Genomic DNA, 25,203 nt, shown 5'->3' with positions numbered 1-25,203 from the left:
AGCTTCATCCTCTTGGTTTATTACATTTCATACCTCCTTTCAGCTTTCAAAATATTACAATATTTAGGATCATCTTGTCCACTAAGGTAGCTGGGAATGTTTAGGTGGTCTTAGATGACAGCATAGCTCCCACCATTGCTCAGTAGCCCTAAGCAGGATTTACCTCTAGGGTTCAACTAATTTAGTTCTCCTGGAAATGGAAGACATGGCAATTTATAGTTAATTTAAAATAAATTAGCACTGAGTGGACTAATCAAAGACAAGAGACAGATTCAAAAGTACAGATCCCTCAAGTCACTAGCAAATATCTAGTTGTTTGTTTGTTTTTTAACCTATCTTTCCAGACTACCCAGGGAAGTACTGCGAGGAGGAGAGTAAGAGTTCGGCATCAGGCATTGCAGGAGACCTTGGGGAAGAGACACAGGAAGTACGGGCTCCCACCATTGCTCAGCTGCTGCAGGAGAAAACCCTCTATTCCTTCTCAGAATGGCCAAAGGTATCTCCAGAGCTTGCATCCTCCACTCAGGCCATGCCCAGCTTTGACTTTTCATTGAACCTTATAAATTATAATACTTCTGCCAGACAAACTTAGCTATATGTGTTTGAACACTGAAGGTGATTCACTAAGAAAAACATGATATTCGCCAAACTAATTAAGCCATAAGAGGAAAATGTCAAGTTGTCCTTAGTCATAGCACTTCAGATTTATTCTTTATTGTCCAGGCTGTGATGTGTATAGATTGTACAGTAAGTGTGTCTGAGCCCTCTTTTCTGGTCAGCTCCTTGTGAAAAACTTAGCCCCTGCTCTCAGGGCCTTTGCAGACTTGGGCAATTCGAAACTTATTCCTCAGAGCTGCTCTTCTATTCCCCAGGACCGTGTGATAATTAACCGCCTAGATAATATCTGCCATGTGGTGTTAAAGGGGAAGTGGCCCTGCAGCCAGCAGTATGAGCCCTCAGGTGCACTGCCCACGCCAGTGCTGACCAGCAGTGCAGGGTCTCGAAGCAGCCTCTCAGAGCCAGAAACAGCAGAACATGGCTTCAGCAATGGTGCAGCGTTGGCAGCCCAGATCCAGAAGGTGAGGTGGTGGGGGCTACCAAAAAACAGTAGCCACATCCCATGTTTCCATTGAGTCATGTTATTCAATGAGTATTTAGGAGTTTTGCGTTGGTCTGGTTTTTCATTCAGGTACTTCGTGTTAATTAGGACTGTGGACCATATTCTGTAGTCTGTGGCGAACTGTTAGGTTTCCATACACTCCAGGGGTTGGGGTGTGCACACACCTTTAATCCCCAGCACTCAGAAGGCAAAGGCAGATGGATCTCTGTGAGCTTGAGGTCAACCTAGTATACAGAAGGACAGCCAGGGCTACACAAAAAAGAAACTGCGCAGTGGGGGGCAGGGGGTTGTTTAAAAACCTTTTTTCAGTACAAAGAAATATGAAGTAAAAGCAGGGTTTTATACCTAAACTAGAGCCTGCAGGTTGCCAGGGGAAACAAAGAAGGAAGAGTGGCATGCCAAGTAGGGATGCTGCAGAGAAAAGTTCTAGACTGCAGGTTGGAGAAAGAAGAAAAAGGAATAAATTTGACAACATGATGAGCAGGGCCTCGGTATCTTTAAGCCCTTAAAGGAAGATTACAGTAGCAGCAGATACCAGCTTAGAGATCAAGGCAGAAAGGGGAGCTTATATGGAAGGAAGTGAGTGATTTCAGAGTTACTAGCACACTGAATCGAATTTGACTGCACCCTAAACTCAGCCAGAGACCTTAAAAAACTGCTGGCTCTGATTGACTCGGTCTGGTGTCATTTGAATATTGAGTTGGTTTTGTTTTGTTTTAACTTCCCAATTCTGACGCGCTGAGGCTGAGAATCCCGGGACTTAAGCTTGCAACTACAGCTATAGTCTGGAAGCCTGTTAGATGTATAGATCCACCAAAGTAGACTGGATTTAATAAGCCACCTGGTGTTGTTTAACACTAGTATCTGAGGAGTCTGAGGTCACAAAAAGATAACTGGAAATAACAAAAGGCCTGAGGAAATGAGGCCTGGAGAAAGCTGGTATCTGGCTGAATAAGTTACATTCAATTTTTTTGCCATGTGTGTTCACAGGAGAGCTTCTTAGCCCCAGTATTCACAAAAGAGGAACAAAAGCACAGACGTCCCTATGAGTTTGAGGTGGAAAGGGATGCCAAAGGTCGGAGCCTAGAACAATACTCTGCCACCCAGGGGCGTCCCCCCATTGTCCTCAATGGCTGGCATGGAGAGTCAGCTATAGACCTCTCCTGCTCATCAGAGGGGTCCCCAGGAGCCACACCTCCTTTCCCAGTGAGCACCAGCACCCCTAAGATTGGGGCTGTTGGTTCACTTCAAGGAGCCCTCAGTATGGACTTGTCTGGAATTCTGCAAGCTGGCCTAATCCACCCAGTAACTGGACAGATCGTCAATGGAAGCCTCAGGAGAGATGATGCTGCCATGAGAAGGCGGAGAGGGAGGCGGAAACATATTGAGGGAGGGATGGACCTCATCTTTTTGAAGGAGCAAACACTTCAGGCTGGTATTTTGGTGAGTATAAGGCCGCTAGGTAGTAACCATTCTACATAGAGAAACATTTATTTCTCAGACATCAGCTATGTTATTTACTGATCTTTTACACCTACTTAAGTTGTCCTTGTTTTCTGTCATTATGAAATGTCCTCCATCTTTTCTAGAATAGATAATACTAATGTATTGGTGCCCTTAATATGCGTGCAGTCTGGAAAAATGAACCAAAGGGTCTTATTTCAAATAGAAGCAACCCAAATCCTCCAGTGTTTGAAAAAAGAGCCACTGGAAATTGAATAAGCAAGGCCAGGTGGCAGGCATCATCCCTCAGGCATGGTGAGGCTCTCTAGGAGGTGAAATGTGGGAGGTGGAAGGTTGACCCTGGCTTTGGTGTCTGGCACTGTTACGGGGCACACCAACACGCTGTATTCTGATCATCTATAGAATATCTGTAGACAGCTCCTGTGAGGAGGCCTATAGATCACACAGAAATGTGCATTCTAAACTCAAGATCATTTCAAACCATGGACAAGGTTGAGAGAAATCCTCCCTAGACTATGTTTAGTGCTTGATGCTGTGTTTTTGAGTTTTGACATTTTTTAAAATCCTGAGTCCTAAAAATAGATAACACATTTCATAGTTTTGTTTTGTTTTTTAATGAACAGTAATGGTATTTACTGAGTGCCTACTGTATACCAAGTACTGTGTTTAGAGTGTTTCATAATTGGGACCTCACAACAACTCTGTAAAACAATAATTACCTGAAGCTTAAAAGCATTTAAAAATAGCCTCAGCTATCCAGCTGCTGAGTGACAGCAGGAAGTCAGACCAAGGGCCTCCTTGTTCTCTAGACACTGAGAACATTAGTGGTGAGTTGTGTTATTTGGGCTGTGTCTTTTAAGTTTTGTATGTAATTTGAGAAGTGAAAGAGAGGCATATCTTTTTTTTTCCCCCCATCTAGTTCTACACACTAATTTTACTATTTGTTTAGTTTGTGTTTTCATTTTAATAGTCTGACTTTTTTTTTTTTTTTTAAATAGTCTTTTTTTTTTAAAGGTGAGCAGGAGTGGTGGTACCTCAGTATTGCTCGGGCTAGTCTCAAATTTGTGGGCTCACTTAAATCTCCTACTCCAGAATCAGTGGGACCCTCAGATCTACCAGTTCTCATTTCATTGGTCTGAGGGTGTGTGTCTGTCTGTCTGTCTATGTGTGTGTGTTGTGTTGTGTTGTGTTGTGTTGAAAACTTGCCAATTAGGCCATGCTGGCTGGGCAGTGAGCCAGGGATCCACCTGTTTCCACCTTCCTATCTCTGGCATCACAGGCATGTGCTACCACCTAGATCTTTGTTTTCTTTTAAGTCTTTGGTTTTGTTGAGGGAGTTTAGATGTGTTTATTCTTATTTTACGTATATGAGCATTTTGCCTAAATGTACATATATGCAGCACTTGTATCACCACATGCATGCCTGGCCCCAGGGTCCAGAAGAGGACATCAGATGCCTTGGAACTGGAGTTACAGATTGTTTTGGCTGCCATGTAGGTTCTAGAAAAGCCCCTTTCCCTGCAACCTAGGTGCTGAGAGTGCTCTCTGCCCATTGGTAGAGCCATGTGCTGCTCCTCTAGAAGTACAAAGCCATGACTTCCCTATAGTGCTCATAGTATTCCAAAGGAGCGACCAGTAGGGGGAACATTTTTTTTTCTTCTCTGCATAATTTTTAATATGTCGATGCAAGCACTGTTAGCACTATTTTGGGTTATTAGACCCATTGCGGGTGTTGGTGATTCAGAACTGAGTAAGACATAATCAGACCACAGAGGAGAAACAGGTGAGCAAACCCCAACGTGGAATTTTCTTGAATGTGAGAAGTCTGAACAAACTGCTGGACAAGAGGCATTGCCTAGACAGTGAGTGATGATGACAAGGAACGGAGTGTGAGGATGGAAGGCAAGCCCGCTAAGTCCACAGGGTCGCTGGCATTCCAGTGGTGCGCACCTAGCACAGGGAAGGTCAGTGACGAGTCAGGCTTGGCGGGTTGAAATTCAAGCACCCAGTAGTGATGATGGGTGGGTATAGCTGGAAAAGTGTAAGCACCCCTGCATGCTGTACAGTAATCCCTGTGTGCTCTACAGTAGACCTGGGATTGTGTGGATCATGTAGAGGTGGGTGTTTCAGGAACTCATTTCATCCTGCCATGGTTATCCATACATACTCATTTTTTTCTTGATCTAGGAAGTTCATGAAGATGCAGGACAGGCTACCTTGAGCACCACACACCCTGAAGGGCCAGGAGCTGCCCCCTCAGCTCCTGAGCCAATGGCAGCATCCAGCAACCAGGCTGAGAAAGCTGTTCCCAGCAAGAGCCTACTTGACTGGCTGCGGCAACAGGCTGACTACTCCTTGGACATTCCTGGCTTTGGGGCAGTAAGTGTCGTCTGTTGCTACATCAGACCACTGTCAGCTCACTGCTAACTTGGATCGGGTTTTGCTGAGGGAAGCTAGAAGGTGGAAGCTATTTGGAAGAAATATGTGTTAACTGAAAACACCATTTTAAGGATTATTTTTTTGTTTTGTTGGCTTTTAAAGGTTAAATTCTCTGGTAAGAGAAATTGCAAGAGCAGACCAATAAGGAGACATGCAAACGTTACAAGGACAGACTTAACTTTAGTTCACCCATCTCCCCAGTATCTCCGTAGAAATTGACCACACGGCACCTTATTTCACAGAGAAATCCTTAGGTTGTATAAATTTTACCACTTGATGAAAAATTTCCCAAGTTAATTTACTGGTACTTCTGCAGGGTCTCTGTTCTTACAGTTGCCCTGGTGGGCTTTTCATTCAAGTCACCTTCATGCCTTTGCTCTGTGACCTCCCAGTTAGGACTCCGTAGCAGGGCTCCTGAGCACTGGTGTTCAGTCTTGGTTCTTTTCTTACTTGCTCATATGCCCACCACCATCTGATTTACAAGATACATAGAGAGCGTACAGGAGCACAGATCACAGATGCACCTACACAGACCCACAGCACCAGCTCGTCGGGGAACAATGAAAAGAAACTATTTATTTTTTTATTTTTTTGGGGGGGGGGGGGCGTTTCGAGACGGGGTCTCTCTATGTAGCCTTAGCTGTTCTGGACTCGCTTTGTAGACCAGGCTGGCCTCGAACTCACAGCAATCCACCTGCCTCTGCCTCCCAAGTGCTGGGATTAAAGGCCTGCGCCACTACACCCAGCTGAAAAGGGACCATTTCTACAGTGCCCTAGGAAGCTGTCGAGTCAGCTCCAGGCCCTAGTCAAAGTCCTGATACCACAGGGAGAGAGGTTAGGTGAGGGTTGGTGGTAGAGTTCTGTGTAGAGTATCATTAGAGAGAAAAGAGCAAAGCCAACTGAAAAGCGCCATCCGTACCACACTGTGGCAGAATGTTGTGTAACAGTTTTCTCCATTAACCTCCTAGAGTTTTTCAGACAAACCCAAGCAGAGGAGACCACGCTGCAAAGACCCTGGAAAATTAGACATCAGCTCTCTAAGTGGAGAAGAAAGGGTTCCTGCTGTCCCCAAGGAGCCGGGGCTGAGGGTAGGAAGAGGGCCTTGGGTGTGGGAGCAAGGGGATCATCTTGATTATGCCATGCCTTGCACACTTGAGAGAAAGCCCTGCTGAGCAGTGGGTAGCTGGATGGCGTTTTTCCAGAGGACCAGAGGCCAGCACAGAAAGCTTAAACCGCAGTAAGTGCCACAGACTGTGTCGAGCAGCTGCGTGTCTCCTGAGGTTATGTTTGCCATCTTCACCTCCTAAACAGTTTGTCAAACCTATCTGTACAGTTACAAGGGATAAAAGCCTTAGCTCTCAACAGCAGTCTCTGTTTCCAGTTTAATAGATGCCATCATGGAAACTTCCATGTCTTACCTAAGTTTTCAATGACCATTTAAGTAAGATGTTTCTTCCTAGTTGCTTCTGCGCTGGCAATGAAAAACAGCTGACTCTAAGCACTGCCCTTTTCCTATTATAGACTCATAAGACTGGAACCAGCTTCAAAGACATCCGCAGAATACTTGGAGGCTAACGAATCTGAGTTAATTATAGTTTACAGATGGAGACAAATTTGGAATAGAAGAGTCCTAACCTCTAGGGGGCGGCAATGACATTTCACTTAAACATTTGCCAGTGAGCACACTGCACATCATGAATATTTTATCTCTCAGTGCATCCCAGAGAGGAGGTCCTAGAAATTCCTGTAGAGACATTTGCTCTTCCCCCAGCTCTGCCATAACTGCAAGCTCTCCTGGATACTCTCCAGCTAGTTAGCCAGCTCCAGCATTCTTTGCATCAGATTCCTTGGTGGGATTGGCATTGTGGTTTCTTACTTCAGCTGCAAACACTGCCCACCCTAGTCAGTCCTCTGGCAGAAAGGAGTTGTCTCTGGCTTTGTCACTCACCCAGCAGCTCCATGAACAACTGCCTTCACTCATCTGTATCGGCTGCCACAGTTACTTCAGGGTAGGCCTGCTCAATCCCTCCAATCTGTCACATTGGGAGGTTGTCCTTCCCCCCTACCCTGTTCCTTTCCTTGCTCTCAGAAATGCTGTTCTTAGAGCGCGTGTTACCATGTGACCCAGGTTCTCTTTCTTTCCTCCCTGTGCTTTCCCTGTCTTGCCTCCGCGCCTCAGCACATAGTGACTTGAAGAAGGCTAGGGAAGGACCTCCACTTCCTGCCTTGTTGTAATTCTGTTGGTTTACAGACATGCCATTGGCTTTCTTGTTTCTTTCTACAAGCCCAACAGTTGTTCTCATATTCCCTGAAAATTAAAGCTCATCATTCTTTTGTAAACGCCGACCCCTTGCCTGTAAGCCACCCTCTTCTCTGTGGTGCATCTCCTCCCTTTATGAAATCATATTCCCTGCCTCGAGTCCCCTATTCTACACTGAGCCAAGAACAGGAAGCTTTTGTCTAGCTGCCCCTCAGGGCTGCTCAGTCTTCCCAACACGTAGGTGGGCAGTGGTTCTCCACAGCTCTTCCAGGGTACTACCTCTTCTCTCCTAAAGGAAGTCTTACACCATGCAAGTGGTTATACCAAAAAGCTTATAAACAACAGAAACTTACTTCTCATAGGTGCTTAAGGATGAGAAATTGAAGGTTGATTATCTAGTGAGAGTCCAATATTCACAACATCTTGTTGCATCCTCACATGGGCTATGACAAATAAGCTCTCTGGGATCTCTTATGAAAGCTCTAATCCCATTCATAAGGAGTTGGCCCCCATGGTCTCATTGCTGTAAAGCCATTTTCCCCAGCTTGCCGGGGTGGGATTTTAACATACAGAGTCCAAGGCAGAAACCATTTCCCTTCTAAAGATAGGTTAAGACCCACAAGGAATTTGGTTTGAGCTCAGAGTGTGGCTTTATGTACTGAGGTTTGTCTGGGTGAGGTCCAAATGACACCAAGGGCAGTGAGATTCAGCTTTGCTCGTGAGCTTTGTCTGTACACACATTTTTAGTGTCTAGAGAGGTCTTCATTTATTTGCTGCAGATAGGCTATAACTACCTAGATACCACCACTGTCGCACATGTGAGCATTGATAGGATGTGCCATCAGAGCCACACTCAGATTTTCCAGTATTCCAAAAATGTCTTTAAACCTGGCATTGTTTGGCTTTGCTTTGGCGATTTCTAAAAATTCAATTACCAGGTTTGTTTTCATCCAGCATTTGTTGGATAAGCCTTTGTAACAGTAATGAGAGTGAGCTGGTCATTTTTCTTTTGCCTATACCATCTTTGTATTTCTTCTACCTAAGAGTTTGAGGGTTGGCACAAACACCATCATATATTGATGAGGCTGTTAGCAGATCAGGATGTCACGCAGTCATCTGGGAAGCAGCTTTGCCTCCCTCCGTTGTTGCTTGAGCACAGCACTCCTCTTGCTCTCCCTGAGCTCCCTCCAGGCCTCCCTTGGAAGAGGAAGTAGGTTTGCTCCCTGAGGTATAATTACCAGGATGGAGAGCTGCCAAAGCCCAGTTTGACTGCTGTGTGTGGTCGCAGTGCTACTGGGAGGGGCACCTGGCTGTGGTGGGCAGCATCTGGGTGGCTGAAGTAGCTCTCTTCCACAGGAAGTAGTGAGGACTGACTTCCTCTGTCAGTGTTTTCTGCACTGTACATAAGTCACTTTCTTCATGTGGGCCCTTCTGCTCTTTAGAACTGCAGAGAAAAGAACAGCACCCACCTCCCACTAAGCTCTCATTTCTCAGAGGACCCTGTGCTCTCTGTGTTTCTGCAACTCCCAGCGAGGGCAGAGAGAGAATGCTTTAAGACCTCCTGGAGCCGGAGGAGCCCTTTGCACCCAGTGGGCAGGAGCAGGGAGGCCACGTCACAAATGAGTTACGCAGCCCTTGATGCCCTGGCAGGGAACTCAGTGTAAATTGTGGTAAAGGTCTTACTTAGAACAGATGGTTAGAAAATGGGACACAGTTTTATTATCAAGTGTTGGGCCTGTTTTCTCAACAGAGAAACTTTGGAGGCAGAATGTGCCCCTGACAGCAGACAGTGGTGGAGGCAGAATGTGCCCCTGACAGCGGACAGTGGTGGAGGCAGAATGTGCCCCTGACAGCGGACAGTGGTGGAGGCAGAATGTGCCCCTGACAGCGGACAGTGGTGGGAGGAGTAGAGTGTGTGTAGTATGAAGGGAAAAGACTCCCCAGCGCCTTCTCCTGGCTCTGTGCTGCTGGTGGGCTGCAGAAAAGAGGCCTCAGAGAAGCCATGAGGTGCAGCTGTGCTTAGCAAGTGAGGTTATGGACAAGCAAGGGACCATGGTGTAGACAGAGGTCCAGAGCAAGGTGTTTTACATCGATGAGCTTAAGGCAGACTGGTAGAAAATCACCCTTTTAGTTGGATCCAATTCTTCATGCCTTATTGTCTCTCACAGAAATAAGCCTCTAAGAGTTTATTTCCAGTGAATACCCTAAAACCAGAGTAAGCCTTCACCCCACACTTTCCAGGACAAACCTTCCTGGCATATTGCCGGTGGGCAGTCCTGTTGGAAATAGAGGCACGTGCCACGATGTGGTATAAAAAGTACGTGAGTGATCTTCCGTTCCGTCTCTACCAGCTGCCCACAGTAGGCCTTGCCTCTCAGTTTTGAAAGGGAAGGATTCCTTGTGTGATTATTGAAGAGGTTCCTTCCAGCTCAGTGATGCTAAACTAAGGCTTTTTTTAAAGTTCTCTCAAAGGTGCCATCATAAAGCTTTTTGTCCATGATAACTGTTTTTATCTGGAATATTCTTTGAGAAAGTGAAGGACAGCATAGCACCTCACAAATAGCTATCTCTGACTACTCGGAAACATCTGAGGTACATGTCTATAAATCATTAGTTCTCTGTGGCGCAGCACTCCATACTGATTTGGTGTTTGACAATAAGTTGAGATGAGGTTATGGAACCCTTGGGTTGGGAAGTGACGTGGCATTTCTGCCGCTGTTCTTCCTGTCACCACCCATTCCTGAGCACCTTCCTCGGGGCTGACCACTTCCTGTGTGGAGGTAAATGCATCCTACGAGCCTCTCCTGGAGCCTACCAGGCCTGTTCTTATAGCTCACTGACAGCCTGAAACCAAGTCACCAGCAGCCATGACTACCCTTCAAGAAGAGCTCTATTGAATATTATGAGAGTATTTTTAATAGTTTGGGGAGAAGATGAGGAAAAGCAACGGGAGATGCCAGAGCTGTGAGTAAAGTGAGGGGTAGTGAGGGGATCCCCTACCTGTTCTGAAGCCCAGGCTCCAGGCCCAGATGCTCCAGGCCCAAGGCTCCAGGCCTAACATTAGGATTCCTCTGGCTCTTTGTTACCTGTTAGTAAGACTTGTGCTGCCTCTTTACCCTTGTTCTGCTCTCTTGAGGAGTGTAGCCAGAACACTGCCTCTGATTCTCAGACAGGCTGTGGAGTCCAGCTTCCCTCTGCAGATCCTTGCTGTGTCCTCACTCCAGACTCTCAGAAGGAGGCATCAGATCAGCTCAGATCAATGCTGGGCTCATCCACACAGTGCAAGTGTTTCCACCACACTGCCTTCATGTTATGTTCAAAGGCTCCAGACCCATCAGCACCACTCTGAGCATTCTGCTTCCACCCTTGCTAGAGTTGAAGGAAAGTTATAAAAAGAAAACTAGCTTTGTGATAGGACTGTAGGAAGGAGATGCAGGGCTGGGGGGCCCTCTGCTTTGTGTGGGGAAGAGCAGCTTCGACATGAAGGGGTTTTCTTTGTATCCCCCTTCTGCATGAGAAAAGGCTGAGACTGCTCAACAACACAAGGCATTGCAATCCTGAGGATCTATACTGCTTGATAAACTAACAGCAGGGAAGAGTGGAGGACAACAGAGAAAGGTGTGTGCAGGGATTGTAAGCAGCAAATAGGGAGAGAAATCACTCTTTCTTGTGGAGGAAACAGATCTCTCTTTTTTACAGAGATTCACATCACCTGCAAAACAAATTCAGAGGTTAAGCTATTATAATTTCAATAGCTTCTCTAATTTCCTCTCCACAGCCAGACCATGGGCCCCAAGGAGCAGGTTTCTGCTGCAGCCTCCACCTCCCTTGCCACTGTGTGCCCTCCTTGTCACCACCATCAAGGCCATGTTCTCATCTGTGGTTTGTGCTGTGACCCTGAAAAGGCATAGTGGAGAATGGTCCACATGTCTAGAGCCAGATGGTATTGTGAGTCTTAGGAGCAGAAGTGCTGACTGTGGAGCTCTTTGCTAATTAAAAACTTGGAGAGACTTTAATCTCAGCACTTGGGAGGCAGAGGCAGGTGGATCTCTGAGTTTGAGGCCAGCCTGGTCAGTATAGCAAGTTCCAGGACAGCCGAGGCTACACAGAGAAACCCTGTCTCAAAAAAAACAAAACAAACAAAAAAATTTGCGGAGGGGAGAACTCCCAAAAAGAAGAAAAATATAGGGTCTTCCTTAAAGGAAACCCGAGCCTTATGTATTCGAGGCAGCACTGCCCAGCTGTGCTCCTGGTCCCTCTCTTCCACACTCTGTGCATACTTACCCCTTTTCATCCAAGTCACAGCTTCCAGGGATTCAGAAAATACCGGGATGCACATATCAATAGCATGCCATGTTCCTAGCAAGTGCTTCTCCCTGGGGGCTGGCAGTATGTTAAAGTCACTTTCAGTGACTTTAAATGTCACCATCCTTTTTTTTAACCAAAGCTGACCCATCTTGAGCCTCACCATCAGCTGTAGTGCTGCCCAGTCAGCCATGTTCCAGTGCTAGTCTCTCGTTCCCAGCTCTGCCTGTTTCTCGTACGATGGAAACCGTTCTTGCCAGCCAGTCTTGGAAGCACTGTTTGACGGGGACGGGCATCTGGTTGCTTCCTTGCCACTAAATGCTCTCAGCTTCTAAGAGACAAACCTCGCTGGGCCTTTGGGCAGGAGATACTCTTTTTCCACTAGAGCCCTGTGTGGAACTATAGATAAGCTATGCCAGTAAACAGCTGCAGCCACTGGTAACCCTCAGCATTCAATGTTTCTCTGTCCTTTTTCAGGGGTTTCTCCCAGAAAGCAAATTCAATCACACCCTAGCAGAGCCTGTGCTTCGAGATGCAGGCTCCCGCAGGAGGGGGAGGCGGCCTCGAAATGAACTCCTAAAAGCTCCAGCCATTGTGGCAGACTCTCCCTCTGGAATGGGACCGCTGTTCATGAATGGACTGATTGCAGGAATGGACCTGGTAGGATTGCAGAATGTGAGAAATATCCCAGGCATTCCTCTCACTGGGCTGGTGGGCTTCCCAGCTGGTTTCACCACCATGCCTACTGGTGAAGAGGTCAAAAGCACCCTGAGCATGCTGCCCATGATGCTGCCAGGCATGGCCGCAGTGCCCCAGATGTTTGGTGTGGGCGGACTCCTCAATACACCCATGGCAACCACCTGCACGACCACTGCATCAGCATCTCTCTCAAGCACAACAAAAAGTGGTATGTCGGCCACTGAAAAAACTACAGAGGACAAGCTGAGTGGCCGTGATGTAAAAGCAGACACTCTGGTCGGAGATAAGCCTGGCCCTGGTCCATTTTCTGATCAGTCTGAACCCACAGTAACTACTAGTGGTCCTGTGGCTTTCAACCCATTTCTCATCCCAGGAGTGTCTCCTGGACTCATCTACCCATCTATGTTTCTTTCCCCTGGCATGGGCATGGCGCTGCCAGCCATGCAGCAGGGCAGACACTCAGAGATGGTCGGTCTTGAGAGCCAGAAGAGGAAAAAGAAGAAAGCAAAGGGGGACAACCCCACCCCAGAGCCTGCTTCCGGGTGTGAGAGGGAGCCAGGCAGCAATCAGAACTGTGCCGAGTCCAGCACTGCTCTGCCCCCAGAGAGAGAACTTGTGGCACAGGCCGGAGAGGGGGCCCTCAAAGACTTCAACAGTGACACCAATTAGAACTTCTTCATTTAAGAAATCATTGTGACTTGTAAGTTTCTTATCCCATAAAGGTTTGTTACTTCCCTCACTTCCCCTTCATAAGAACCTGTGTTTTCATCAGTACTATTACCTACCTGACTTCCTGTCTGAGAACTATGGTAACATGTTACTAGTTGCAGGGTCTTGCCACTTAATTAGATGAGTGTCATCTACCTAGTCTAGGAGGCACAGAATTCTTTCTTTTATCCAGTTCATTCCAGCAATCATAGTTACAGCACTTGGTGACCTACCCTTCCCCCTTCTCATTCAACCCCACTTACCTGAGGAAGAAAATGGCAGAAGAAAACTGTCTAGGGATTCACCACGGGGCCAAAGAGCAGAGATGAGTGTCAGTGTAAGCTCGCTCTTTTGTGAGCGGTCAGATAAGAAGAGCGTATCAAGGAAACTGGAAGGCACAGAATAAGAAGTGCTGGTGCCTGCTTTTCTAGTTCAGCATCCCTGTTTTATCATGGTTATTGAGTAGTGTAGTCTACAGCATATAAACTGTTGGTTGCAATTGCACACCCTGATGGCTTCTTTAAGACAGGAACCTTCCTGATAGTAATACAGTTTCCCTCTTGTGGTTTTTCCCACCTACAGCAAGAAAAAATACTGGCCAGCTAGGCAGTATGCCTGTCTTCCCCCCACTGAATCAGAGATGCTTCGGCAGCTTCAGGTACAAGTGGGAGGGCACTGCTGACACTTACCCACAGGAACTCTAGCCACTCATTCCCCCAGATCTGGGTAATCACTCAGCACTTGCTAGATTCTGTCATGGTGTAGTGTGTCAAGCACACATACACCTTTTACATACAACTGTGAAGTTTTTCCCCCCTTTCCATTATCCCTCTACTCTGTCTGTATCATAGAGTTGGGCCCAAATTCCAAATTGTCAGTCAGGCAAAGTTCTGTTAAGTCAGCAGCATCCTTGCTCCAGCTTCTCTGTGTTGAGGAACTGAGCAGGAAAGAGCACCCCAGTGGCACTTCCGCTCCCCGTTTTCTTCCCTCTCCCCTCACATCATGTCCCTTTGATGGTCTCCCTCGTGGACAGCTCATGTGTGAGACTTTAACCAGCCAAGCCCAGTTCTCTGGGGCACAGGGCACAAGGGCTGGATAGGTGGCAGCTGTCCCAAGGACCAGATTCACTTTGTCATCACAGTTGACTGTGTTTTTACTGTTTCTGTTACAGTCTTGCTAATTTATCAGAAGGTCCGAAAGTTTGGCATGCTATTTCAGTTTGCATTATTTATTTATGATGATTTTGTCATTGTCTTTTATACATTTGGGGTTATAAATTATGTAAATGTTTAAATGAGCATCTCAAAGAAGTCTGTTAAATTGTGACCGAAAAAAAAAAACAATCAGGTGTATTTTCAAAAAGGAGAGTCCCGGTTCTATGAATCATAGATATAAACTAGAAATTCTATAACTGATCCTATAAGAAGGAAGAATCCAAGAATTGAATAAATGCTATTTAATGACGTCTTTGTAGTGTAGAAGGTCTGTGATGCTGACAACAGATTTCTTAGAAATGCTGCTCACTGTTGAACTAACATTCTGTTCAGTTTTGCCTCCAGTGGAAGCAGAAAGGGTTTTTCAGCTGTTAAATCCTTTAAAAAAAAAAATCAATATAATTTATTTATGTAAAAGAAACACTCAATCAATATATTTTTGAACCTTTTAAGTACTAATTTTCTTTTTATCAAGTAGAAAAATAATGTATTTGCCCTAATCCTTAAAATACAAATGCTATAAAAACTCCTGTATCTCGAAAGCCTTACTGCAAATGAGCATTATAGTCACCCAGCAGAGTCCGCTCTTTCTGTTGTCTCGTGGTGTTGTTTTATGTGGAAAGCTCCTCTCCCCGGCTTCCACTTAAACCTCCAAGTAGGTCACAGGGTTCAGTGTGGACCCGACGTAACCACCAGCATGCGCAATCCCTTGTTATATCTTACCAAACCTGTATGTTAACTCTCGGGTGTTTAGGCTTCTGTTGACTGCTGTTGTGACACTGTTTGCAAAATGAAATTGACACTGTGGATTATTTGCTCTGTAAGGCATAAGTGCTTCTTATGATTATTTTGACGTTTCCAAGAGCAAAAGCCAAATTTAAACTCTCTTCAGCAAACTTGAGCCTCTTCATCTAATTCCATGTCACTCACAGCCATAACTTCCCTTGGTCATCTTTGCCCATGTCTCACGTAATAAATTCTGTGTGGTCTTGATCCTCGATTCAGAAAGGAAAATTCAAAATTCAGATCTGTATTAAGGGTTTCACTAGCACTTAGATGTCTGGCTATCTGGGTGTTTTATGGATGTATGCTGTATATCAGGAATCTACAGCCCTTCCAGGTGCCTGACTCCTGCTGGGCATCACCCCTGGGGGCCGACTTGACCCATCTCTACTACTAGAGCATAGATTTAAATTGTGCCATGACAAGGAGTTAGCAGCCTCGCCTCCCTCCTCGAGACCCTAAAGGCACCTCTCTGAACCCTTACTGTAAGGCTCACTAGAACCTGGAATCTCTAAGGCAGGTAGCATGCTATGGGTGGTACGTCCCATAAGACCCAAGAACACCTCCTCTTTGTTTCCCTGGCTATAGGGAAGCACAGCTCCTTTGCTCCAGAAGGGCTAGATGGAGTTATCGATGAGGCTGGAAGAAAAGAAGTGGGCCTCCAGTAAGATGAAGCCAGACACTAACCCAGCCCCTCCTTGGGTGCAGTCCCTACTGAGAGCCCACACATAGGCACAGAAAAGGATGAGGTGCTGATAGTCGGAGAGTCTTTGCTACCATTTTCCAAGTGAGAAAGTATGGTCAACAGCTTAAGAGCTGAAGGCCAGGGGTAAAGGTGCCTGTTGCCACGCATGACAACCTTGATCTTCAGAAGCCACCTACTGGAAGGAAAGAACTGTCTCCTGAAACATATCTTCTCACCTGCGCACGCACATACACACACATATGCGCGCACGTCTTTTAAATCTCTGATGGAGACTTCAGGAGTTAATATACTCTCTGACCCATACAAGGGTTAGTCAAAACACTCCCCGACCCATATGAGGGTTAGCCAGTACACTTTGTTAGTATTTTCTGTTTGCCATAAGCGACCTCACTTGTCCTTGCAAAGTTGTAGTTGCCCCTTAGGATGAAACTCCATCTAAGCTGCCTATGAAAATGGGCTTCTTGGGCTTTCTTAGTCTTAGGAGGCATAGCTGAAGCCGGAGCTCGTGGTCCTACTAACAGAAGACAGCACCCCAGCCCTGGCTTCTGTGATAACCAATCTGGGACCTCTCAACTTGGAGACCAGAACTCTGAAGAACTTAAATGAGACCATGGCACAGGGAAAAGGGGAAGACACAAAGCCACACCCACTGAAGAGCTTTGTGCCTAATTTGTTGACATCTGATCTCATTAAGTGGTTCATTCATGTACCTGGTCTGGAAAACTCAAAAGAACTTTTCTTGAGTCAGTATTGGGGTTCGCCAAACCCAAGGGCTTGGTTTGAGTTTGGTTGTGTTTTCAGCTTCTTCAGACCCATCATCTGAAGTGCAGGAGCTGAACAGCAACATCCCAGGGCATGTACTTGTAGCTGCTTCTGTGATCCCCGCACAAGATATCCATGGGATAAAATGGGAAACAGGTCAATTAAGTACTGCCACCTACCAGGACAGTGTTCCGTGCAGTCAGCATGGAACTAGAAACAAATGGCAGTGACAAATCTGTGTCACCCAAGCAACTCTGATGGTTGAGCCCTGGAGAACAAAGCAAAAGCTAGGGTGAGAAGGCAGGAGTAGAGTCCCTCGCAGGCCTCTTGGTTCCCTGGAGGTGAAGCGAAAGAGCAAGACTCCTGCCCTCGCCAGAGGTGGATCCTCATCTGGGATCATTTGTAGGTCAGTAGTGGGATTTATGGAAATGAACATGTGAGGATTGCCAGCTTCACTGGGAAGAGAGAAACCAAGGATAAAGGATGATAATAATAATAAAGGATTTTTAAAAAGAATACTTGTTGCAGGTCCCAAGATACATTGGCGGGGGGCTGGGGGCGGGGGCAATAAGCACTGCAAGAAACAAGCTTGTTCGTCCAACTGCAAGGCCCACACACAAGAAGTGTTGGTTCCTGCATGACCTATACTGACAGCAACAGGGAGGTGGTTCAGAACACATGACCCGGACTTACTTGAGTGCTTAATGGCCCTGTCCTTGGTCCTCACAATAACTTTTGGCATTATCTCTATATTCAGAAGAGACCTAAGTTCCAAAGAGGGTAAATAACTTGCCCAGATAGCAAGCTGGTTAGTGACAGAGCTGGGCTTTGAGAATCCAGATTGGTTCTAGAAACCTAAGTAGACTAGGGAGTTGGGAGAGGGCAGGCAGTTGCTCTGCTCTGAAGCTTCATAACGTAGAATTAAATGCAGATGGCAGAAGGAGAGAGACTATGCTGGCCCATGCTGCCCTTACTGTCAATAGTTCAGGAGCCAGTGGGGAAGAGGTTAACATTGGCAAGTGTTTCCTAGCCCTGTTATGCTGGTCTCAAAGAGGCCTCTGGGCCGGTGTGTGATGTGGAGATATCTTGGTATCTCTGCTTGGTCTCACTGGCCTAGAGCCAAGGAGCCATGTTGAGAAGTGGCTTCCCATCTCAAAGGTGGAAAGAATGGCAGGGCTCCCCCTCCTACCCTAGCCAGCTGAACAACGTACACCACTGATGGTCACCACAGCACCTGTCGGTGCCTCTGTGGGTCACTGTTGGGGCCTGAGAAACGTGAACATATGTGAACAACATGTGTTCCCCAGTTCAAGTAGATGGCCACCTGCCTTCAGTGGCACAACCAGTGAGCAAAAAGACAAGAATGTAGGGCAGGCTAAATGTAGTGTCCTTACTCTGGCCTTGGTTTTGTGCATGAATCTACAAGTCCCACATAACTTTGTAGAATGAAGCCACCCAACTATAGCCACAGGCTAAGAAGGGACTTCATATGCGTAAACTATGGAAAAACCAAAGGAACATTCCATGGACATGGAGATTATATCACGTTTAAATTACCATAAATAAAGCTTGTTGGTGCTCAGCCACACTCCGGGTTTTCATTGCTGCTTTTGCACTGGGACTGCAGTTGCCACAGGAGCCTACATCTGTGAAAGCCTAAGATGCCCATCCCCCGGCCCTTGATCAAGAATGTCTGCTGACCCCTGGCCCGCAGCATCGCTTTAATTCATAGACTCTGTTCAGTCGGCTAAATAATCCTCATACGGGCGGACTTAAACATGGTTCTATAGGAATGTGGGTCCTACAGTAGAGTGGGAGACTCATATTTGCTTTAAAATAAAACAGACTCCAGGCAGCCCTCCTGAGCAACCTCCAAAACCCTACGGCATCCTTGGCATCCTTTCACTTCGTAGGAAAAGTTTACCCTGCCCTGCCCTTTCCACACTTGCTGGGAGCCTCAAGGAGGGAACCACAAGAGGGCAAGTTTGAAGACGCTGTCCAGAGATGAGATTGCTAAAGAGAGGACCTCGGAAGTGCTTGGGGAAAGTCGGAGTACAAGGAGGCAGAGCCATGCGTGGCTTGTTTGACAATGAAACAATGATAGTCCCCATAAGTGGCAGAGGCTGACCAGCCGAGTGACCAAGGGGAAACCTAACAGGAGGACAGGCCTGGCAAACGAGCCTGGCACTTTTCATCACAATGGATAAAGTGGAGAGCTGTGGACATCTACTCCTGTCTGAATGAGCTGTACTCATGGGCGCTGAGAAACAGGTATGTCCATCTGAGGAGCCCTCCATGCCTCACAGGCACTTTGCTCTAGGTCAGTGGTCCTCAGCCTTCCTAATGCTGTGATCCTTTAATACACTTCCTCATGCTGTGGTGACCCCAAACTATAAAAATTATTTTTTTGCTGCTACTTCGTAACTAATCTTGCCACTGTTCTGAATCATACTGTAAATATTTTTGACATAGAGGCTTGTCAAAGGGGTAGTGACCCACAGGCTGAAAACCACTGCTCTGGATACAACAGTTTGAAATGAGATGCCTATCACTCAAGGCTGATGACATACCTGAATAACATGGAGGCTTAAGGTGGTAAGAGGTGACGGAGACCAGAATCTTGACACTTTGGCTACTTAGCTGGTATAGTCAATGGCTGCCTACCATACAGGCATCTGAGTTCTGTGTTGCTTCATACCTCACTCAACAGAGCATGGAAATTCAGGTATTTATATTTTCTTTTTCTTCTTTTTCGAGACAGCGTTTCTCTGTTTAGCCTTGGCTGTCCTAGACTCACTTTGTAGACCAGGCTGGCCTCGAACTTAAAGCCATCCGCCTGCCTCTGCTTCCCAAGTGCTGGGATTAAAGGCGTGCGCCACCACACCTGCCTCCTTACATTTTCTTGATATTTTTAAATTTGATTTATTCTTTTGAGATTTCATGCATTTATATGATTTCTGTTCATAGTTACCCTCCTGCACCCCCTCCAACTCCTCCCACTACATCTTTCTCCTGTCTTCAGTGTCTGTCTGTCTGTCTCTCCCTCTCGTCCCCCCCCCCCCAACTTGGTCCAATTAGTGTTTCTAGTATGTACATGGGTATGGATGGGGCCATCCACTGGAGAATGGGCAGCCTCCAGTAGCCACATCCCTGAAGAAAACTGATCCACTAGTGGCCATCAGTAGTGCCTCAGCAAGGGGTGGGGCTTTGTGAGTGCCCCCGCCCCATGCTGGAACCAGGAGTTAAGGAGAACTGCTGTGAGAACATGTCTTCCTGCCATGACAGGGCTTTGCACATATGACCTCATGAAAGCAGTTGCCTTCACAAGACCTGCACATGATTCAATTCTCTGACTTAAGTGAATGCAGTCAGTTCCTTTTCACACTTGGAAGCAGGCAAATAATCTGTCTGCAGACTGAGCCTCATTCACAGAACACATTTGTTGTTTGAGTGATTACAGACCCATGGGTGCTGACAGATTCCTGATATAACCAGCAGGTAATAGACGCAGAAGCAGATTCCCAGCGACTCCCCTGCCCTGCCCTGCCGCATCCTCTGGCTTTAAAAGCAGGTTGATGAGAGGGTTCCCTGCAACACTGAGGCCAGACAAGTAGCTTAACAAAGTCCCCTGGGTCTAACCTGCCTTTAGGCCCCACAACTCAGGGCCTCTGTTGGAGTGTGTGACTGAGGTTTCACTCTTTAGATACCCTCAATTTTCTCCCAGTGCATCTGGCCTCGAGGATCCTTAATGATCACCAAAAAGGGAGAGCTCTCACTATAGTCGCCTGCTGAGCTGAAGACCCGGAGCAGCCTGGCTGGAGGGAGATGGAGGGAAATTCCCACCGTGCTTGCTCTTTCCTGGATCCGCACAGGGTATGGCAGACCCTGTTAGCTGTAGCTGCCTCAACACCACCCCTGATGTGCCCTGCCCACCCCCACTTCAGCTCTGACCCAGACCTTTCCACTCACAGATCTCAAACTTTCCAGACAGCAAAGCCGATGGCCAAGGAGGGAGGGGAGGAGTGCTCCATAGGATTCAACAAGGATTGAACATAAAGTCCCAGCATCTTTGGGACCCTATATCTACTTCTAGCATCCCAGAATCCCCTCCTAATCCAGGCCAACTTCCAAGCTCCTCTTCCCTGGAGCCCGAAGAGCCACTCTTTTTACATGGCTCTGGCAACTCTTCCATAAGCTCTCATTGGCAGGCCAGTGAGGCATAGCCACTGCAGTCTGACCTGCCACTCGGGCTTGGCACTCTGGAATACAACCCTGTACAAACACAGGGAAAGACTCTGATCACAGTGTGGGCAACAGCATGGCAAACTCCTTCCTGTGCCTCAGTGGGACTGGGAGAAAAGAGCCCTAGACCCCAGCACCCAGGTCAAGTAAGTGCTAAGAAACTCCTGCCTTTGCTGTTTGGAGTCTGGGGACCTTTTGTTCCTCTCGCACGCCAGGGGAAGGGGCAGCTGGGCCTCAGAGCCTGCTGAGGTGAAGCCATGGGAAGCCAGCAGGGCAACCAGCTGCTAATAAGTGGGCTGACTCCAGGATTGTCTCCATAGAGGCTGAAGGATGCTGAGATAGGGCCTGGGTACCACAAGGCCTGGGGAAACCCCTATGGGCCTCTTCTATGTCTGTTCAATGAAGGCCTCTTCAGCTCCGCTGCCCCAGCATGGAGCCATGGGTTGTTCTGCACCCCTTTTCGGTGCAGGAGGTGTCCAGGCTAAACTTGGCCTTAGGCTGCAGGGCCCTTGAGCTGCCAGGAGTTCAGCACTGATGTTCCCGTCCAGTCTTGAGCTTCAGAGCAGGGCTCCTGGGTCTCCCAGGCAGGATCCCTTCCTTCCTGTCAGCCTGTTCCCCATGAGGCTCTTTGTAAAAAAAAGTTTGGCTTAGAGACCAAGGAACTTTTAAAAACTATGGGCTAGACCAAGATGTACAAACCTGTCTCTTCCTCACATCTGAAAGGGACCAGATTGTTCCCAAATGCAGAGATGGAGGCTGGGACAGACAAGAGGAAAGAATTTTTAAACAGGCTTTGCCTATTCCAGAGCCCCAAGTAGCCACCTACCCATCCAAGAGGGGGAGATGTGGGCAGAGGTAGCAGAGATGAAGCCTGGAACCAGGTGACTCCCATAGACACACATGTGACATATATGAACAGATTGAGGTATAAATGTGGTTATATAGACAACAAACTTTGCAAATATATACTAACATGGCTAATGTATACAGAGGAGAGAGGGACACAGATGACCCAGGCAGCACAGCTGAGGAGTCATACACAAGCATGCTTTTATATATAGACACACCCCAAAGGTATGCACAAAGGTTCACACTGTGAATAGCAATGCCAGGTCAGACCCAAGAGGTTAAGAAGGCTGGAACTCACTGTCTATCCAGCACACATGTATATGCTCCCTTAGGTATGCATGAACATGTGCATATACACACAGAAAACCACTTTCTTCATCGTAGTTTTTTGGGGGAGGGGCTTCTGGGTAACAACATGCAGCCAAGACCTGATGCTGGGAAAGAGCGCAACTTTGCTGGGAACACGCCTGTTGGAGCAGCTGCAGCCTCCTTCAGGCTAAGTGCCAGGCCAGTTCCTCACCCTGGGAAGGAAGATCAGGTCAGTTCTGGGATGGGATGGAGGCCAGGCAGGGAGCTGCTAGCTGTGGTAGGCTTTGCCACCCATACAGAGCACAGAGTCTAGCTGTAGCACAAAGCCTAGAGAGCCAGTTGTCCCCAGCCCTGGCTACTCTGACTTCTAGCCTTGGGCTAGCCTGTGCTACATGCCTGCCATAAGCCTGTAGCTTCACCTTTGTGTGGAGTGGCAGGTCCGACTCTTAGGTAGAGAGACGAACCTTGATTTTGTCACTGTGACTGGGTGCCTTTGAGAATGCACCAAACATATTTGAGTCCTAAATTTGAGTTTCTGACAAGTGATCAGTGCTCAGATTACAAAGGCAAGGCCTCTCCATCAACCCAGGAGCTCCATAGTCTTCTCTCAATATGCAGAGTATCCTCTGGGAGAGCTGACCTGTCTGCCCTTCAGGCCCCAGCACTCCTGCCTAGCCCCCTGCAGTCTCTCCTACTGTTCTGACCACAGGGAGGCGGCTACCACCACCTTTTGGGAGGGGCTTCAAGACAGGGTTTCTCTGTTTAACCTTGGCTGTCCTCAACTCGCTGTGTAGACCATGCTGGCCTCGAACTCACAGCGATCCGTCTGCCTCTGCCTCCAAGTGCTGGGAATAAAGACATGCACCACAACTCCCGGCTGGCCACCACCATCTTTAAAACTTTCCTCCTCCCTTCCCCTTCTTTCCCCAAGGCCCTGCTGGGGTGCCTAGGAGTGAGTGCCCTGTGCCCTGTGCGTTGCCTGGTGTCTGTCCAGCCAGATGTCTGTCCCTCCAGAGCTCATAATTCAAGAAAAGGGCTATGGTTTAGATGTGGTTTGTCCTCTTCCAAACTCAAGTTGAAATTTGTTTCCCAAGGTAAGAGCATTGAAAGGTGGCAGGACCCTAAAAAGGCATTTGGGGGTGGGCTGGGGGAACCCCTGCCTGCCCTCACAAAGGGCCTGATACTTCTCAGAGCTGGTGGAAATGATGGGGTGGTGGTGTTGCTATTGTTGTTGTTGTTGTTGTTTTAAGGAAAGATGATAATGACCTTCATGCTTTTCCTCTTCCGCACAACAACACTGCCTGCCTTTCTGCCATGCTAAGACACAACATAGGGCCTCACAAGAAGCAGCTGCCTGGATGCCTCGCCTTGAGATCTGGAAAGTAAAAGAACTTACCTAGTCACAGGTATTCTGTTTCAGAGACAGAACATGACTAAAACAGAAAATGGTTTTGCTCTGGGAGACTCTCCCTACGTAACTAAATAGCTCTAGAACTCAGTCCAGTCATCCACCAGCAAGTTTCACTTGAGGGCCTCCCATGCTAACCTTGATGCTAGGATCCAGCTGGGAGCAGATAGACAGAAGTGTCTGTCTCAGCTGGCCGTGGTGGCACATATCTTTAATCCCAGCACTTGGGAGGCAGAGACAGGTGGATCACTGAGTTCAAGGCCAGCCCGGCCGACATAGTGAGTCCAGGACAGCCAAGGCTACACAAAGACACCCTGTCTCAAAAAACAAACAAAAAAAGTATCTGTCTCTGTGGGCGTGCATCCTGGCTCCCCTCGCTGTGCACAAACCTGCATCACACATGCCACATCTGCTAGGGACTTGGAATCACCCCCATAAAAGCAGGCTTATTTCTTTCTTTGTGCCCCCATAAAAATTTGGAATGCTACTATCCTAGCACTGTTCCCTGGTCAACTCATCCCCAGTGGGCTGCATAGCTCAAGGGCAGAATATGTGTAGTCCAGAGGTCGTGTGGACAGCAAGGGCTTCAAAAGTCCAAGTGCATGAGGTAGCAATACCCATCAGTGTACTCTTTGTGTGTGTGTGTGATCTATGTGTTTATGTAGACTTGTACACATGCCAATGGCTGACAATGCTTTCCTCAGCCACTCTCCACTTTATTTTTAAAAATTATTTCATCATTAATCAACATCATTTGTGTATGTGTGTATATGAGAGAGGGGAGAAAGGCGGGGAGAGAGAGAGACAGAGAGAGAGGCACAGAGAGAGAGAGAACGCACCACAGTGAATCTACAGAGGTCGAAAGACAATTTCGGGAGTCAGTTCTCTCCCACTATCAGAGAATCAAACTCAGATTATCAGTCTTTAAACCCCTGGGAGCTAGGCTTCTGTCTTCAAGCATAGTAAAGTATACTTGATAGTGTCTGAGGTTGGCTCCCTCCCGTGGGGTGGGTCTCAATTTGGGCCAGTCATTGGTTATGGACCTAGGCCCCCTACACATAAGTAACAGATGCACAGATCACACATGCCCACAGAGTCATCATGTGCGTCCCCTAACAGTGGGAGTAAGGGCCAGCTCTGACTTGGTTGACTGCCTTGAGATCCCTTCTCCCTAGTTGTGCTACCCTGTCTGGCCTCAGTGGGAGAGAAAGCGTTTAGTCCTGCTGTGACTTGAGGGGCCAGGGTAGGTTGGTACCCCTTTGGGCCCTCCCCTTTTTCTGAGGAGAGAAGGAGTGGGAGAGGTTGCATGAGTTAGAGACTGGGAAGAGAAGGGTGAGGGAGCTAGGCTCAAGCTGTAAAGTGATTAAATTAAAAAAAAAAAAAAAAAGAAAAAGAAAAAAACTTCTAAAGGGCTAGAGAGATGGCTCAGCGGTTAAGAGCACTGCCTGCTCTTCCAGAGGTCCTGAGTTCAATTCCCAGCAACCACATGGTGGCTCACAACCATCTATAAAGTGATCTGATGCCCTCTTCTGGCCTGCGGGTGCACAAGCAGGCAGAACACTGTATACATAATAAATAAATAAATCTTTTTTTAAAAAAAACTTCTAAAAAATAAAATAACCCCCTTCTAAACATCTCACTGACCCACTTGCATGTGTTTGGAAGGTGTGCGTATATGTGGGTAGGGGGTGCACACCAGACAACATGGCCCTGGCCTTGTGCATGTGAGTGAAAACTGACACTGAGGGTAGCAAGGGCTAGACAAGACGGTGAGCTGGTGCTGTGGCAGCGCCCGGAGAGTACCTTGAGTTGAAGGACAAGGTAGAGAGCAAAGGTGATTTCTCAAGATGGGTTGAACCTTGAAGGAGAGCTGGAGTTTGTCCAGGAAGAGTGAAGTGACCAGCACAAGCAGGTCATGGAATAGGAACTAGGGAT

General features: G+C 47.4%; 1 protein-coding gene across 3 annotated transcripts in view; it reads left to right on the top strand.

Annotated features, from left to right (window-relative positions):
- Chd6 (chromodomain helicase DNA binding protein 6) overlaps positions 1 to 13,394 on the top strand; it is a 118,166-nt gene extending 104,772 nt beyond the window's left edge. For all 3 annotated transcript variants that reach the window (XM_051143717.1, XM_051143714.1, XM_051143716.1), the window contains 6 exons: positions 345 to 496; positions 873 to 1,079; positions 2,111 to 2,563; positions 4,772 to 4,963; positions 5,992 to 6,111; positions 12,066 to 13,394. In XM_051143717.1, the coding sequence (XP_050999674.1) occupies positions 345 to 496; positions 873 to 1,079; positions 2,111 to 2,563; positions 4,772 to 4,963; positions 5,992 to 6,111; positions 12,066 to 12,956 (2,015 nt within the window). In that variant the 3' untranslated portion in view covers positions 12,957 to 13,394. The remainder of the gene's footprint in view (positions 1 to 344; positions 497 to 872; positions 1,080 to 2,110; positions 2,564 to 4,771; positions 4,964 to 5,991; positions 6,112 to 12,065) is intronic.
- The last annotated feature ends 11,809 nt before the right edge of the window (positions 13,395 to 25,203 follow it).

This window comes from Acomys russatus, chromosome 4 (genome assembly GCF_903995435.1).
Source record: "Acomys russatus chromosome 4, mAcoRus1.1, whole genome shotgun sequence".
NCBI classification, from domain to species: Eukaryota; Metazoa; Chordata; class Mammalia; order Rodentia; family Muridae; genus Acomys; species Acomys russatus.
This window is presented reverse-complemented; position numbering and strand designations above follow the sequence as displayed.